This window comes from Echiichthys vipera, assembly GCF_963691815.1.
Source record: "Echiichthys vipera genome assembly, chromosome: 11".
NCBI classification, from domain to species: Eukaryota; Metazoa; Chordata; class Actinopteri; order Perciformes; family Trachinidae; genus Echiichthys; species Echiichthys vipera.
In genome coordinates, this window is record NC_139836.1 from 9,923,964 (window position 1) to 9,942,751 (window position 18,788).

An 18,788-nucleotide genomic window follows, 5' to 3' on the forward strand; every position below is an offset into this window, starting at 1 on the left:
ACACTGCAGCAGGTTTGCCAGTACACGTCCCTCCAGTATCGCTACAGCCACATATTCATGAGCAAGTTAGACATTTAACGCAGGATTAGCTACATATAGTTAAAGAGGCGTTCGACCAGTTTTGCACATCCGGTGAAAATAGTTGTATATTGCTGTCCGTGGCTCTGGAGGAGCTTTGTCAGGACCATAGTCTTATGTTCAAGACTGAGAAAACAACCCTTTGTGTTTTGACAGAGGCGATGCTAGAGTCTGTTGGGGCTGTAGTCAAAAATTCAATGGGGGCCCCTCGAGCCAGCCTTCATAACCATTGTGTTATAAATAATCTGACCTAATGGCGAAATGCATCAATTAATCACTCTTTATTTATATGGCACTCTTCATACTTTAACAGTAGCACAAAGTGCCTTACAGAAAATGAAAATCAAAACAAAACATGAACAACAAAGAAACACCATAAAAACTCAAACCTCCCCCCGAAAAAACATACACAGAGATACACTAAGACACACACACGCACACACTAGCTGTTGCTGAGGAGACATGGCTAGGCACCGAGATCTGAGGTGAGGAAGAAGCTACCTCTGGGGGCACACCGAGAGGAATCGTGGTTCATGGCTGCAGGGGACGCCGCCACAGGGACACCCCCCCAGGGAGACAGGAGCCTCCACACCACTGTGTAGAGCTCTCACGCCACCCGGGTTGTTTTCAAAATATGAATATAAACATTAAAAAATGTCATTCAAACATATAAAAAGGAAGAATAATAAAAACATCAGGGGACAAAAACAGAACAATAAAACCAGAAGAATAGTGGAGTCAGGTAGGGCCTCTTTAGTGAGGTCAGATAGCCTCCTGCAGTTTAAAGTTTGTCAGCCTCCGGGGCCCCAGCAGTCACCTGCCTCGGCAACACTGATTAAAGATTATCTCAGATGTTCAATGGACACAATCAAAGCATGATTTAAAATGGGAAATGAGGTTTTACCTGGAAGGGAGGGCCTTAACGCAGAGATGCAATGCATCAGTTTGGGACTGCAGTTAATTGAGCCATATTATTGACTGAAAATCAGGATATCTCAGCCAGCCTCTGCTGCTTCAATTTAAACCAGGCTTTCTTTTTAAATCTGTTCTTATGAGTCACCAAAGTTAACAGCATTGTAACACTAAATTACTGTGTCCCTGTACCATATGTCAGTACATATCAGACTGTAATGTAATGAAATGTATCTGTTTTGTGTGTACGGGTCAGGGGTGATGTGTATCCTGGCTTTGACTGAGGTCATGTATTTTTGATAACCTTTTGTCCCCTCTCCTTCATCAGACTGGAGCAGGCCAGGCATGAGTGGAGCACACCTGGACGAATGGCAGAGGAGGTCCTTTGACATTTCATCTGGCAACTGTACACCTGAACAGACGGCCGATGCCTACCGGGCCCACATCCTCTCCATTCAGTATGCATGGGCAAGCTCCCAGCTCTCTCAGGCCGGCATGGCCAGCCTGCTCAGGACCTACTCTGAGCGCTACGCTGCAGTGCTGGACTCGGATGACCCCCTCACAGGGCTTAACAACTATGCAGATAGTGCGCTGCATTTGGCCCGCAGTCAGAGGAACTACAGTGACAAATGGGAGTCGTCCCTGACTGCGGAGAGCGTGCTGGAGCTGCCCTGCGTGCAGAAAATGATTCAGGCTGGGACAGAGGGAGGGAGCTCCCTGGTGGCACCAGACGATGTTAACATCACAGTGGGACAAGAGAGCAGCTCCCTGTCTGCTGCTTTTACTGGAGTCAGGTCAGAGGCTGCATTGTTCAAACCTATAGGTCCACCGCAGCCTAAAACTGAGATTAAAAACACTACCAGTAATCCTGCTACTAATATTACTTTAGAGAGGCCAAGAGGCTCTGAGGGAATGTCCGGTAATCCAAACTCATTCTCCCGACTTCCAGCCAGACCACAGTCTGTGTTTAGTCATTCTTCTTCAGCTCTTCCCCAGGGAAACCCTGGCCCTGCATGGGGCACACACAACTATCAGACCCCCGTCTTCCCCACCTCCCACCCATCCAAGCGGAAGAATTTCTTCGGTACAGATGGAGAGGATGGTGGCAGGGGACAACACGGAGGGCAAGCAGGCACTGATTTGCGAGCCGGAAGCAACTTTAAAACGGCTCGTGAGCAGTTTTTTGTTGATCAGCAGAAAAAACACTCCTATCAACCCCAGAGAGGTCAGACCACTGGGATGGCAGCAACTATGAAGAAATCTCTGGGTGCAAACAGGCCTCGTGGTACGTTTTCTAAATTTGTGTCACCTATTCCACGACTGGAGGAGGAAGAAGGAGGAGGAGCGAGCCATAATTCCAATCAGGAACCTCAAATCCTGGATGAGCGCCTGAAAAACTTTGAGCCAAAGATAATCGAGCTGATCATGAGTGAGATCATGGACCACGGGCCACCTGTTGCCTGGGATGACATAGCAGGCCTTGAGTTTGCCAAGGCCACCATAAAGGAGATTGTGGTCTGGCCCATGCTGCGACCTGACATATTCACTGGCCTCCGTGGTCCACCCAAAGGCATCCTGTTGTTTGGACCCCCAGGGACCGGGAAAACTCTGATTGGAAAATGCATAGCTTGCCAGTCAGGTGCCACCTTCTTTAGCATCAGCGCTTCATCTCTCACATCCAAGTGGGTGGGCGAGGGAGAAAAAATGGTGCGAGCCCTGTTTGCCATTGCCCGCTGCCATCAGCCCGCTGTCATTTTTATAGATGAAATTGACTCACTGTTGTCCCAGCGGACGGACGGGGAGCATGACTCGTCACGCAGGATAAAGACAGAGTTCTTGGTTCAGCTGGATGGGGCAGCCACGGCAGCCGAGGACCGCATTCTGGTGGTGGGCGCCACCAACCGGCCTCAAGAGATAGACGAGGCAGCCCGACGACGCCTGGCAAAGAGGTTATACATCCCCCTGCCCGAAGCAACCGCCCGACGGCAGATAGTGACTAACCTCATGGCTCAAGAGAAGAACCAGCTGAGGGACCAAGAGCTGGAGAGCGTGGTAACAGCCGCGGAGGGCTTCTCAGGGGCTGACATGACGCAGCTGTGTCGAGAGGCGGCGCTGGGGCCCATCCGCAGTATCCAGCTCAGTGACATCACCACTATCACTGCGGATCAAGTACGACCAATCCTCTACACTGACTTTCAGGAGGCTTTGAAGACAGTACGGCCCAGCGTCTCATCCAAAGACTTGGAGCTGTATGAAGAGTGGAATAGGACTTTTGGATGTGGACGATAAGGCTTCTCATCCGGATTAAACCTCTACTAAGTTTATGGATGTTATGAAAGAAACATTTCACCTCTAATGAAATATGTAGATCTTGAATATAGTGGGTGGACCAGAGGAGCAGGAGCACCTTGCACTATTGCCGAAAAAATTACCTCACAACTGGACAGAGATGCACTGATATCAGGCCGGGGGTCAAATAGCCGGATCAGTTATCGGTGACCATGAGGCAGTTCAGTTCAGTTCATATGTTTATATACTTTATACATTATATACTGGAATTATAATTCCTGTTTATATTTTGAAACAATTTATAGCTGCATTTAGAAGAATTGTAATTCCTGTTGATTCTGAAGTTTCTGGTGCATGATTTACTATTTTTATAACTATTCAATAAAATATCTGGGGTTTTTTTTTTATCTTGTTTTACAGAGTTGGGAAAGCAATGTGTAGGTTGAGCCTGATGTTTGCCAGATCAGTGCATCTCTACAATTGGACGATCCTGTGACAGTCTCTCCTAAAAGCCTAACATATTTTAAGCTTCACAAAGGTAGTTTTCTAAGTGCACAGATGTGCGTTAGATTGCATTATTTTGACCAGTCCCAGTGTGTCTAACAGATCATTTCAGTTGATAACTTAATCGCTTTACAACCATTAATATCCTGCTTACTTACAAGCTGTTGTGACTACACAAAAAATATAAACATCCCAGCTGAAATAAATGAACACCGTCCTAATATCAGTTTTGAAAATGTCTGACGTGCAGCCAGAGACTTTTCTGTATGGAGAAATTGCTCTGAAAATTTCCCCCAGCAGTTTGTACAGGCCAGACTGTTTTGTTTGGATATTCATTTTACGGTTTCCTTGTGGTTACGTTCAAGCATTCAGCGCCACGTTGGTCTTTTATAGCCATGATCATCTTTTTTGTAATGCTTTGAAGATGAACCTTTTGCATATTTAGTATTCTTTCCCTATTTCATATACAGTATGTCAAGATTTACCTTGCAATTTGTTTTGTTTGTTTCAATTAATTACATTACCAACATGTTTGTTCATAATAAAATTGAAATTGCCCCCGTAAGTTTATCTCCAGTGTGTTGTGGCATTTCCCCATTTGATCCTCCTTCCTGTCTAATCCACAGAGGGCAGTGTGATCACTGGTTTAAGAGCTACATTTGCACATCTCTTCTATTTTGCCTCAAGTCTCATCGTGAAATGTTCCTAAGGCTGGATGTGCTAATCATATCCACGGAGGTTGGGCGACACACACTTTACTGGGTCTCATGAAAGAAAGAAAAAAGGCTGAAACCTTTGCGTCTCCCTGTGAGTGATTAAGACAGCAGTGGACTCAATACTGCAATACATCCTTTTTATTAGAAAATAAGCATGAGCGCCATGATTTCATTCTTAGCACTGCTGTACATGTATATATATTATATTCAAACTCCAGGTCATTTTCCGTATTAGTATTAATAAATAAGGCAGCCACTTGCTTTACACACCCCACAAACTTGGTTAATCCATCGCCAAGAGGGAACTCTGGTCAACAGATTCTTAATGTTGTTGATGTTCTTTTTTAAGTCGGATGCTTCCCCGGTCATACATACACTATGCTATTGAGGACCATTATAGATTGTGCACACATGAAATGAAATTCTCATGTAAATTTAATGAAACGATCTCTGAAGATCTGGAAGACCATGAAAAAAGACTTTCATTTATTTTTCATCTTTTTGTCAAGTCCATGATAAATATTTCAGACATGTGTGCTTGGCCACTGTATTGAAACTTTGTTGAATTAGCCAGCAGTGAAAATGGTCACACAACAGCCCCTCGGGCATCACCGAACACAGGGAGCCCTCACAGCTGGACTGGGACAGATGCACAGAATTCCTCTGGTGCTGGTGGGATCCATAGGGTATGAGCTGAGAACTGTGCCATATGGTGTGAGCTTGTAGCTCAAATTGACTGGCTGTGCAGCAGTGGTCACATCTGGGGTTATGCGGTCACAAACTCACACAGCACGTTTATTTCTGCCAATATTCTTCATTTCAATTTAAATATGGAGTAGTGACATTTCAGACAGAGGCAGAAATGTATCAGCTGAGTATGTAAGTAACCTGGAGATAAAGAGTTTGGGTATATTGTTGTTCACAGATCAGGTGAAGACAGTGATGGAGGAAGCATTCACAACTTTCACTTATACGTAAAGAGAAAATACTCCTTTACAAAATAAAGCCATGTATTCAAAACAACAAAACGTCTAAAGAGTAAAGGTGTGGAAGTAGTTTTTTTATGTAGAACAGTTCATTAACAACACGGTACAATCCAGAGTGCTTTACACAAATGCATTGAGACAAATTGAAGAAGAAAAGGTCATTCAAAGTAAAAATAAGTAATAATATGTAGTTGTCACAGTGTATGACCTATTATAGATATATATGTCAAATGAATCAAAACAAAAGTATTTAACAGCAAAATGTACTTGAAGTTATATTCCTTAAGATTCCTTTCAGATGTCTGGTATGGAGTACAAAACATCAAAAACAGTGGAACTAAGGTAAATAAAGAATCTTTAATGTGGATCCTCAGACCCCATTGTTCCTATTATTTATGCATTTTTCCAAAAATAGCCGTTAATTGCGTCTACATTCTGTGACTACTTCTCGACAAAGTCGTTTTCACCGTTGGTGCCATTTCTGCGTTGAATTTGAATTGGAAATTCATAGGAAACAGTACCTGTAATCCAGTTTTACTAGTAATGTATTTCAGAAAATGATTTGTGTTGTGTGCAGCGTGAAATCAGCTTCCATCTGCAATTACTATGAATCATTTCTATTGACAGACTTATCAGAGCAGCAGGAGTTTGTCTGCACTCTCGATCGACACACCAGTTTCAGTTGCTTCTGACAACGCGGTCGTGCAGTAGTTTCAAACTGCAGTTGCTGTTACCACCAGTGAGCACAGGTGTCACCAAACCAATCATGACTGAAACCTTAGGGTTGTCTCAAAAGTAAACATACTCCTTCTGCTGACAATGTGTGTGGTAACCTATTATTATAGGCTGTTTACTGTGTAGCTGCTTTTAGCTTCATATGCACTTTGGCTGTTTAGTCCACTGGCTCCAAGAGTCACCAGTTAGATGTGAGTGGTTGTGAGATACTTTATAGTATAAGGAAACGGTTCTGCTACATATATTTAGATTTTTTTGTCATTTCCCTAATCTTGTATTGTAAAATATGCAATACCTTTACCTCTTTGGGCCTCAAACTGTTCCAATGAAACCATGTGAGAAGTTAAGAGGGGAAATGTTTCTTTGGTGGAACTGCTAACAACTCAGACATATGTGACAAGAGGCCGCGAGTACATACTGCTTACTTGTGAGTTTTTACAGGCGGGCAGATTGGGAACCACTGCTTTTATCTTTAATCTAATCAAGTGTATTTAATGCAAAATCCAAAAAGTACCTAGTAATGTTAGCGGTGAATAAATGGAGTGAAGTTAAACGTACAACATTCTTCTCTGAGGTGTAGTCCAGAAGTACAGAGCATGCAATAGAGATACTCAAATAAAGTACAAGTACTGCAGAATTCCTTTGTTACTTTCCACCAACAGATGAAGTTTCCACATGTTGAGAAACACAGTGACACAATTCACAATGTAAGCAGGGATTATTCTACTATGGCCATCCACCGCTCCATTAATGGGGCACAGCCATGTGAAGTGTGAAAAACCTTGAGTACTAACATTTTGTTGGATCCTGTTAACTGTCTGTTTCTTAAAGGAGTATTTCAGTCAACTGGCTGAAAGGGGAAGTGAGATTTGGGATTCTGGCAGGGCCGGAGTTGGTTGGCCAGATTATCCCTCTCATGCAAATGCCCTCCCTCCCCTGTTGGGTCCCAGTCAAGCGTGGGGGGCTCGGCGCTGGCCACAGCTGCTTCCCGTTTCTGCTAAATCACACTGCAGCCATCTGGCCGAGACATGTCGCTGCACAACGCTCCTCCGCAGACAGGCCTGGCCCTCAGAGCCTCGGCCCCTGCCTTATGCCTTATGCTCCAGTGCCTGATCCTCTCTGTCCCAGCTCTCTGCTGCTGAGGCCCCTCAGAGGACCAGACTCTTCAGGTCCTGGACACGGCACATGTCGGCATGCTGGTGCGTGTGCACGGAGGGTCTCAACGCTCGTACACACCCTTTGTGTGGATGTGGTGTGTGAGAGTGCGTGTGTTTGTGTGTGTGTGTGTGTGTGTGTTTGTGTGTGTGTTTGTGTGTGCTTATACTACCAGTAATCCCTTGACGTCACAATTTCAACACGAGGGTCTCTGTGCAGACAAATGCCACTGTGATACGTTAGCCTTGTGTTCTCTGTGTTCAGCATCCTTTGTGAATTATAAGATGATATGAAGAAATGTTGTCAGATGGAAATGACCAAAAGTATGGTTTATAACTACAAAAACTGAAGAAAATATCAATATTTTGTGGAAATGAGCTTTTTTGCTACCACGCATGGCAAATTCTATATAGCATTGTATTTATTCACATCTCGCTGTGAATTTGCTTTTAGTGTGTGTGTACTTTTGTAGTCAGATGCCAGTCATTCACTCTTTCCGGGCTCTTCCTTGACAGGTATGAGTAAGCAGCATCTTGAATGACATCTAAACTTAATTACCTCAGAAGGTTCGGAGTGTGAAATGAAATCTCCATATTTCTTAAGAAGGTAAAACTCAGAGAAACTTTTCATTAACTCCAGGAATCATTTTTTAGTTTAATGTGGACATTTCCATATTATTTGACAGGTGGTGGATATAGTCCAGTATCCTATTAAAAACCTCCCTATGAATCTATAAATATGATCCTAAGTATCTGCACGTCTGTCAGCAGTAAACCTCTGGACCATCTGTCTCCTTATTACACCACTCATTCACTGAAAAACAAAACACTCCCCCACTCTTTCTGCATATATAAAATATCCTTTATTGATATTTTTGCAAACATAAAGCTCCTTCAAACCTCAAATGGCTCATTTTCATTTTGTGAGTGAAACAATTGTTAGCCATCAGGGACAGAACAAAAAGGCCAGGATACCATTTTCTTCGGATAAAATTCAAAATAAATTCCAGCAGCGGTCATGTTTTCACCTCAAACACATTTAGTACAGTTGGACAAAAAGAGATGCAGCTTTTATTAACTACTCTACAGACAAACATCGATCACTGTAATAAATACAAAAACAGACAGGTGTGTAAATGTGATATAAATAATATGTAGGTTGTTACAAATACAAGAACAGGTTGACATTTTGGAAGGAAATGTGGGGTTTATCTACACTGATTGTTTTTATTGATTGTATTTAAACCAATTTTAAAATGAGGTTTCCTGCACTGAAAACAACTGTAGGACATCTCAGACACCTCAAGAAATAGATTTGTGGTTGTAAGGATGGAGATATTTTAAATCTAGTGGGGGGAAAAAAAATGAGTGCCTGGTTTTCCAAAAGAAGACACGTATGCATTTTATAACGGTAAATACAAAAAAAAAAAAAGTAAAAACCTTTGTGGGTTTGCACAGTAACTGCTGTGTCCTCTTCACTGAACATTATTTTGTTTTTTTAAAAAGACAGATGAGCTACTCTTCCTTTAGAGCATGTCATTTGAAAGTAAAATAAATGTTTTTTTTTTTATAATTGTACATTTACCTGTGTTCATAAACATGCATACTTTGTATAAAAAAACACATCTTTCAGACATCAACAGTGTATTTTACATTGTGTATTCCTATATTTCAGGTGTGTGTCTGCACAAGTGAGTGTGTGTGTGTGTGTGTGTGTGTGTGTGTGTGTGTGTGTGTGTGTGCGTGTGTGTGTGTGTGTGTGTGTGTGTGTGTGTGTGTGTGTGTGTGTTCTCAGTAGCGATGCTCCCCTCGCGTTATGTGAGAGGAGAACTCGTATCGGTCTTGACTCCGGTGACCACAGAGGTTGCACTCGAAGGGGTCTCGGAAGCCATGGCAGCCCATGTGTATGGTGTACATGACGTGGTCCAGGAAGAGAACGCGGCAGTGTTCGCACCAGTACGCCCTCACCTGCTCCCCGTCTGCCGTCACCACTTTGAAGCCCTCAGAGGCCATCTCTATGCTGGCCCGGATGGCCTCGTACTGCCTCTGCTGCTCCTCCTTCACCAGAGGGAGCATGCCGTTCCTCACCCCTGAGGTGATGTGGTTGGTCAGGTAGATGAGGCCGGAAGCCGCCCCGCCCGGACGATCCTCGTTGTTGCTCTCGGTGTCTGTGGAGTCCTGGCCGCTGTGGCTGGGCGAGCCGTCCTTCTCGCTGGAGGCAGACTTGGAGTTGGAGAGGAGCAGCAGGTTCTCAGCCGCGCCTTCTTTGGCTGACAGGTTGTGGCCCGTCCCCGTGTGGCCCTCTGGCGCCTGCTTATGGAGGGGGTACATGGAGCTGAGGCCCACGTCAGAAGAGGACGGGGAGGTCTGCACCAGCGGCCGGAGCGACTCGGCCCCCAGGTAGCTTATAGCGCTGTTGATGGCCTGGTCGATGACGTGTGGCTGAATCAGCTCACCCGCTCCTCCGTCATAGGAGAGGTCTGACAGACGTTTGTCCCCTGAGGGTTCAGAGAGAGACAAAGAGCAAAGTGAAGGTTACGGACATCCTGTGACTTCATACTGAGCCTGCTTCTCTCAAGCTGAGTTTCAAAATCACTCACTGTTATTGTTTTTTTCTGTTTTTTTCTAGTGTCATATTAACAATTCCCTGGGCCTGGAAATTCCCCCTCTTTTTCTCTGAAGTTTATCATCATCTTAATGTAAAGTTCATATATAGGATTAACCTCTCAATAAATATCTAAACTTGTACTTTTCTAACAGTAATTAAACAAATTCAAGGCACAATTTTGAACAGGCTTTTCTGTCTGTTTCACTGCATGCGTTCAGTAGGGAAGCCCATTTCGCTAATGTGATGAAAAAAAAAGATCCTGTAAGTCATTATAATGATTTTATTATTAAGCCATTATTTCAAGCTCATTTCTCATTATTTTGGGAAAGTGTATCAATATTATGAGAAACTAAGTTATTATTTTGGGAAGTTTAGCATTATTTCTGACACACTAAGCCATTAGTTTGAGATAAAGTCATTATTTTGAGATACTAATTCATAAATTAACTCTATTTTGGGAAGGTTTATCATTATTTTTGAGATACTATCTCATTACTTTGGGAGAGTTTATTATTATTTCAAGATACTAGCTCATTATTTTGGGAATTAAATCATTATTTTGAGATACTAATTCATTAATTAACTCTTTATTTTGGGACAGTTTATCATTATTTTGATATACTGTCATGAGAAAGTTTCTCATCGTAACTGACAGGATATTTTTGTCTCCATCACATCGGCGGAAATGGGCTTCCATACTGCAGAGCGAGGGTGGCAAAGAATAAGTAATTAACACAAAACACACTGCAGCTTCACCTATGCAGCTTTCATAGGTGGACACAAACTTTTCAGCAAAAGTAGCGATTCTGTAATTACACAAAGGAAGCAGATTTCAGCCCTTACCCACAAACTTCTGTGGCATAGTGCTCTTACGCTTAGCTACATTATTAGCTAGTCTGTCTAGCACCAAGGCTCTGTCAGATCCCGTCTGGCTTAAGTCTTCCCTCTGCTCATTCTGGTTGCTTTCTTCCTTTACTACTGGAAAGCAAGACAGAAAAGCAGATTTCAGAGTCAAAGTAATTTGTCCTGTTTAAAGCAATGCACGCCTGATGATGTGTATTTTCTGGTCTGATGGTATTTTTTCTCACAGAGCACAGAGCGGACTATTCTGACACATGTGAAGCACTTGGTCTATAAATATAGTATTTGTTCATGCTCACAGATGAGGTATAGATGTGTTGATTCAATGCAGAGGTATACAGCACCATGTAGCTCAAATTTACACTGACAAACTCATTAAATTGACTTAATTATCTGCAGTCATTTTAAATAGCGAAAAGAACATCTGCATGAGCTTATATTCAAATAAAATGACAGCGATTTGACCTGTTGGAGTTTAGTAACAGCTGCCGTGTACACTGCTGTTGCATGCATCCTGCGCTCAGGATAAAGAAGGCTCTGTACGTCACGTGAGGCACCAACCTGTGTAGATGCTGTTCTGCAGCCCCATGCACTGGAGGTAGTTGTGACACCGCTCCTTGTGCTCCTCGAGAGAGCTGCGCTGCTTGTAACTCCGCCCACAGTAAGCACATTTGTGGGGTTTTCCAACTGCCAAAAAAATAAAATAACATCAGATCAATCAGAGCAGTACGTTGTGACGGTGGAGATTAAAGAGATAACTACCTTTTTGTTTCGCTACATAATAATGAATCAACCTATAGTGAGGTTGTTCTCACTGCCATTTTTGGTAGCTCTTCCCTGTAAAAACACAGGAAGTGATGGATTTTGATGGACATTTCAAGTTTCCATGGTGGTAGGTGGTTAGGCAAAGAAAAGAGCACCACCTACAAAGACTTCGACAAACACCCAAGGAAAAGACCAGTCAGTACCGCCCATGCTATTTGATTGACAGGTGATCTTTGGGAAGTCCAGAGCAAAAGCGTCACAAGTACATAATTTCATATGTTTTACTACAGCATGAGCAAAGATTTAGCTAATACTGAGGTCACCGAGGTCATGTCTTCTGTATTTTTTGGGGGAATTCGGGATGCCACTTAAGGGGGAGTTTGCATATTACAAATAATAACTTACTCATGGTGGGTATTTTATAAGCTGATTTGTGTGTAGATGATTTAAGTAAGTTATTTTTGAGCCAAAAAGGTAAACTAAAAGGTTGATCATTTTGCCACTAGAAACCACCTGTTCTTGCTTTTAAACTAAATATTATACAATACAGCCGCAGTTGTGAAATATAATCTACGGAAATTGTAAATGAACAGTTGACTATTCCCATGCATCATCATCTAATTTACGAGGGAGGACTCGTGACGTCAGTATTACGGCCCTGGGGGTTAAGCCACTACTCTGAATGCTAAATGAATTGATATATTTGTGAGCTGTTTTTAAAGCCTGTCTTCAGGAGAATGAATGGGCTTGGAGCTGAGTGTTACAAACATAGTAGGGAAGTACTGAGAAGCAGACTAACACAGTTAGTTGGAAGCCCTTCATGGAATTTGATGACATTAAGGAAAAGAAAATCCAGTCTTATCCTTTAATCATAAGCTCCCCTAGTTTGTAAGCTTTCTGATTCATGTAGGTTTTGTCACTCATTGGATTCAGATCAGTGCCTATGCATACCACCTTACAAAGTGCTTTGGATGTTTAACCTGTCACAGTGGGCATAATGCTCTCTTTATGATTTGTCACTTATTGTTGAACATGCAAGCTGATTAAAGGTGAAACGGGTTATCCCTTCACTGTTGTGTTGAACTGTTCAGAGCAGGCTTTGTAACTGTACTGTGTACACCCAAAATTTCATTAACACGCACTTCTGCAAAGCATTTGCAAAAAAAGAAAAAAATGACACCATATCTACACCCTGTCAAACTTCCCCTTATAAAGCCCTGAGCTCTCACTGTGTGCACTGCAGAACATGTCATGCCGTTTGTAAAGGCACCCGGCAGTCCTAGAATTACCACGGGGGCAGATGTTTTTCAGCGTGGGGGAACTTTTTCGCACTCACCAGAGTGGGTACGTAAATGGCCGGTGAGGGCATCCCTCCTGCGACAGGCGTAGCTGCACAGGTGACACTTGAAGGGTTTCTCCCCTGAATGGAGCTTGATGTGACGCAGCAGGTTGCCCTTCTGGGTGAAAGAGGCGCCACACTGGCTGCACTGGAATGGTCGTTCTCCTGAGGACGAACGCAACAGACGCACATTAGTGTAAAGAAGCAGATAAAACACACAGAAAATAATAGAAAAAAATCATAACTTGTGTGTTTAACTGTACTGGCACCCAATTTTATGTTGTTTAATTTTTTTTAATGTACCCTAGCAGGCAGCTCGGGATTTATCATATTTTTCTTGATTGCGCCACTCCCTCTAACCTCCCTATGTTTGATCCCTCCACTGACAACAATAAAAAGTCTTTGTCTTTTCTATGTGGATCAAAAAGCAGGTTGCTGCTGCAGGAATGTGGGGTCACTGCACTACAAGCATCCCGAGTGCCAGAACAAGCCGGATGATGGAGCGTCTCCGGGGCAGAGAGCGATCCAGCAGCCTGTGGGAGGTTTTCACAGCAGAGTGACACTCTATCTCTCCGTGCTCCCCCTGCCCCACCGACTTCTGGCGCTCTGATCGAACAAGAGCCTTTCAGACTCAGCCTGCCAGTTCCGTAATGCACCATTGCCTAGGTCAATTTGATCTGAAAATCTCATTTTTTCCTCTTCTTCGTCTCTAAAATAAGAGCGGCACATCACAATGCAAATTCAGCCTCATTTGAATAAAGCGAAGGAAACACTTTGTGTTGAGAGCCAGTCTTCCTGATCAGCGCCTCTGGAATAAACCAATATCCAGCCTCTCCGAGTGTTGTGGCATTCTGTGAGAACGTTTTAATATGGCTTTTTTTTTTCAAAGGCCCCCCACATAAAATAAGAGTCACCAGTGAAGCAGCAAAAATATATAAAAAAGGAAATTCATTAAAAATGCATTTCAGGAGCAAAGACTCACCACAGAATATTTTCTATTTAAATAGGAGGCACTTCATTATATCTTTTATTGTACTTTCTTTTGCATTTACATTAGTCTAGTGTTCCTTTCTTCCATTTTGAGTTTCATTAGTTTCTAAAGCTTGACAGTTAAGTGCCTTTTTCAAAAATGTTCCCCACCACTGGTTTGGCTTCATTACAATAGAATATCAATTTTGAAATTTGAAAAACTTTTAATAGCCGGATAATTGTCACTTCTTAGAGATCCCATTTAATTGTCCGCAGATATCCTGTTTCTCAACTGTTTTTTTTTTTTCGGACCAAGTTCGTCGCTGCTACTTTATCGCACAATAATTAGATCAGTTACTGTTGCTTGTCCCGTGGTTGTTTCAAAGGCAATTAGATGAACAATAATGAATGCTAATGATATGCTCAAAGTCTATTTCACGCACGATAGGAAGGTTTACATGCATACAGCCAAATGCAAAGATGCCGAGACGACGACCACTGAGTGTAAGGGTAATTGCAAACATAGGAACAGGCTCTAAAGTTGATTTATCAATCACTGATGCTTGTGTGTCGTGAAAGACGACACAAAGCTACAGTATATACACTGTAACACTGCTTGTGTCTACTACTCTGAACTTCAATTTTGCCATTTAAGTCTGAAGTAATACTCTTAACATGGGCGGGAGCCACAGCAAACACCTTTCTCCCCCTCATCCATTCTCTCATACTATCAGTGAACATGGGTGCAAAGGAAGGGCAAGAAGTACTGCAGGTGGCTTACCGGTGTGGCTCCGCTTGTGCACCATCAACACATTGGGGCCAATGCAAACTATCCCACAGATATCGCACTTGAGCTTCCCGTTGGGCAGCCGGATACCGCCGGCCGAGGAGAAGGCCCTGGCTTCGGGGCTCGGCTGTGAGCCGTTCACCTTGGCCCCCGAGGAATCGATCACGCGCAAGTCTTCCGCGCACTCCTCCTCCTCCACGCCATTCATGTCACAGGCCAGCCCATTCTCCTCATCACTGCGAGCCTCAACTTTAATGTTGCAGGCTGGAAAAGAGGGCAAGGGGGGGCCACGGTTTAGAATACCAGCATGGTTCTTTCATGATGTTCTATACTAAAGATGGGCAATTATCAGTGTGATATTGAGACTGTGACATGAGAATAGATAGAACTGCTTATTGTAACATAGTGATGTAGTCTTGAAGTTGCCATTGCCTGGTCTGAAAGGCTTCATAATAGGAAAGGGGAACGATTCTGTGTATCTATTTGACTGTCCTTAATGAATGAATGAATGAATGTTTCAATAACATACTAGTTATAATATATGCTAGTTATAGCATATATTGTATATATATTGTTATTTAGTGTTGTCATTAATCTCATTATTTTTCATAATTTACCTGACAGATTGAAATTGTTAAAATCTTCCCTGTCTTATTGGTGTTGCTGAAGGAGAGAGACACATTATATTGAGCGTCACATTGTTTTAACTACTTGTTCAAATAGGTTACACACTTGCTCATTTCATACAGATTACACTGACGAACTCTAGCATGAAACTGAACTTTAATATGGCCTGGATGTATTGTATTGTTCATTCCCTCGCTCCTCTGTTGGGATAGGCAGATGTCATAGTACTGCAACTGCATTATAATAAAACTAGGGCAACAATGGTTTTGCAATAACAAACGTCCTTTGGTGCACAACGCAACACTTTTTAATGTTTACCAGCATGATGCATCAAAACGCCAGATAAGATTGACCCACAGCCTGCTTATCTAAACCGTTCTTCAGTTCATAAGGATACATAGGTAGCATGCTTAGTGCTTGAGGATGTCAGTGATGAAGAAACGCACAGATCCTCTCACACTGTCACTCACACACTTTGGTGAAACAAATGACAGCAAGATAAACAGGAAACAGAGACACAGGAAGCAGTGTGAAACTAGGGACGACAGCGGTGTCTATCACAGCAACGGAGTACCATCAACAAACGCAGGCACACATAAGACAAACTTGCATTTGGCCTTTTCGCTATTCAGAGGGGTCCGAATCTGTCTAATGCAAGAGCAGAGAATAAATGCTACTATACTGTAATCTCTACTTTATGTCTGGTGTTCCCAGAGTGTTCAGAAAAGAGAAGTGTCCTCTGCGCTGAACTGCCGGCTCCTTCTTTTCCCACCAGAGGACTTTAGAAACATTTAAGAGAACTGACAGATCTCGCAAGTAGTCCCACAGCCACCAGCCTGTGGTTTGCATGTCACAGTGGCTGCCTGATTTCCCCATGCCTCTACCTCTGTTTGTACAACTGAAGAGGAAGAAGTGGAAATCATGAAATATAGGAATCTATGGAAAAGGGGAAGCTTTAGAAAGAGGGCCTGTCTAACTGAAATACCAAGAATTATGGAGAAGTGACAGAAAGGGAAGCACGGGAAAGGAATTGTAAAACAGCCTGTAACTGAAACATGGTTGTTGGGTTTTTTTTGTTTTGTTTTTTCTGCAGGAGTCTCATTTTTCACATCGAGAGCCACCGAGGGAACATAAATCCCCGAATGTACAGAATGTTTCCCACAGAGAGTGACAGTTGACAACTAAGCATAGGATCATGAGGTGATTATAATTGTTTTTCCACTCACAATTCGTAATTTATTTATTTTTTTTTCAATTTGCTGTTGCATGACAAACAATCTTCTCATCTGTTTGACTGTTGAAATGTTTTGGACAAACTCTCTTGTCTTTTTTGCTGAGCAGATGAGATAAGAGAGACACCAGCCATGCACGCGAAGGGAAGGAAAGGATTCAAGGTTTATAAAAAAAAAAACTTGTGCTCAAGTTCTTCTGCTGATGAGATATGGCACAAAATTGTGTACGAACTAGTTACCAAATACACTAAATGGGCATCCAAAATGTAATTATAACGACACTGTTGCTGTGTATCACCACAAAACTATTTACTACTTACTACTATACTATTATTGCCATGATGCTCTTAGTTCCACAGGTTTTCTTCAGACAGCAGTCCGCAGCTGTTAAACCCTACACAAGTCTGTCAGATAAACTCAAATATTTTTACGCCATCATTTAGTGTAACTGTTCGCCCATTACTTTTAGCAAGCTAAACAGTTTTTTCCCTTAATTTGAGCTATCTATTTTAATTTTTTATTACCTTCTGCTAAATATATAAACCATTAATCTATTATTTTTACCTATTTCGCTCTATCACTTTTAACACGCGTTATTTCACCTTTTATCCATTGTGTTAGCTATGTCAACTGTGTTGCCTATCCATTGTTTTAAGCTAACTATTATAACAATTTACCTGTTACTTTTAGGTATCACGTTCATAACAGTTCATCTATTATGAAAAACTAACATTTCCAAATGTTTATCCATTACGCAAAGCTAACTTTTACAACAATTGATGCATTACTTGCTAACTATCTTAACTATTTACCGGTTACTTTAAGCTAACGCTCTTAACAATGTATCCACTTCTTTAAGCTAACTATGTTAACGTTGTCCATTCCAACATTTTACTAAACTTGGCAACCTGAGCCTACGGATATGACTTTAGCTTCTTAAACGTTAATGAAAAGTGTGTTTGACGTGACAACCACAATATATGCAACGTTACAAAAGCAGTCAATGTACAGTGTTAAACACAATATATATATATATATATATATAAAAAAAACTATATATATATATATATATATATATATATATATATATATATATATATATATATATATATATATATATATATATAAAACTATAAACTATAACTGAGGTAAGGTAAGTATATATATACTATAACTGTAAAGTTACTCATAAATATTGATACACTGACTTACCTGTGAGGTGCAATGTGCGTTTTCTTTTACAACTTTATTTGCATATTTCACAAATACCATAATACAAACATTTGTAGAAATTATTAAATTATAAGTCTATCCAATTTATTCATAATAAAAAATGTATTTACCACTGATACCGTACAAGATTTTTTAAGGAAATGTAATAATATAGCCCACTTTTTAATTGCATGCATCTATTTATGTTTTATTTATTGTTTTATTTTTCTGCATTTTTATTCTACAGTGTTTTGAAGTACTCTCTCTTTCGAAGTTTACTTGGATGCTATGTCATTATAATTTAAGATTGTAATGTTCATTAAAAGGAGAAATGACTGCCTTGTGTTTATATTTTTTTCTCTTTTGAGTACGATCCCGAAATGTTCTACATTATATTTGTGAAAATATTAAAAAAAAAGTTGTAAAAAAAGAAGAAGAAAAAACCCACACCTCACAGGTAAGTCAATGTATCAATATTTACGAGTAGCCTTAAAGGTATAGTACATACCTTATATATATATATGTATTGTGTTTAGCACTGTACATTGATGGTTGTTACTTTAAACGCACCTTTCACTCATGTTGAAGTAGCTGACGTCATATTCATGTTAAAGTAGCTGACTTAAGACACGTTTACACTCTCTGTGACATTCTGTGCAGTGCAGTCATGTGCACGTATCCTACTCACTGTGTTTGAGTAAGTGAGAGAGAATTACATCCAGCACTAAGGAGCTGGAGTCATCTTTTTTGGAGATTTAACGTTGCACATGCATATGAATTTCTCATTTGAACCACCAAGGTGTTTCAGTCAGGACTAAGATCTTTAATAGTAACATAAGAAGGGATTTTTTTTAGGGCAAGTGATCGGGTTTTGTTACATTTGCATTTCACAGAGCTTAAAAGCCACATCACCTCTGATTGCCCCAATTTTCTGGGAAAACTGTACTTTACCGTATGACAGGGAGTTGTAAATTGATGCACCAATAAAAAGACTTAATCAGACTATCAACTTTC

General features: G+C 41.5%; 2 protein-coding genes across 2 annotated transcripts in view; one reads left to right on the forward strand and one right to left on the reverse strand.

Moving 5' to 3' along the window:
- Positions 1 to 1,329: 1,329 nt before the first annotated feature.
- Positions 1,330 to 3,279, forward strand: fignl1 (fidgetin-like 1; the record flags this gene model as incomplete). Its single annotated transcript, XM_083923313.1, has 1 exon — positions 1,330 to 3,279. The coding sequence occupies exon 1, from the start codon at positions 1,336 to 1,338 to the stop codon at positions 3,277 to 3,279; it is 1,944 nt and encodes a 647-aa protein (XP_083779439.1). The 5' UTR covers positions 1,330 to 1,335.
- Positions 3,280 to 9,065: 5,786 nt separating this feature from the next.
- Positions 9,066 to 18,788, reverse strand: part of ikzf1 (IKAROS family zinc finger 1 (Ikaros)) — a gene marked incomplete at its 5' end in the record, with an annotated part of 18,205 nt that continues 8,482 nt past the window's right edge. The window contains 5 exon segments of the mRNA XM_083922555.1: positions 9,066 to 9,872; positions 10,826 to 10,960; positions 11,405 to 11,530; positions 12,945 to 13,112; positions 14,698 to 14,967. Of these exon segments, the coding sequence (XP_083778681.1) occupies positions 9,166 to 9,872; positions 10,826 to 10,960; positions 11,405 to 11,530; positions 12,945 to 13,112; positions 14,698 to 14,967 (1,406 nt within the window). The 3' untranslated portion in view covers positions 9,066 to 9,165.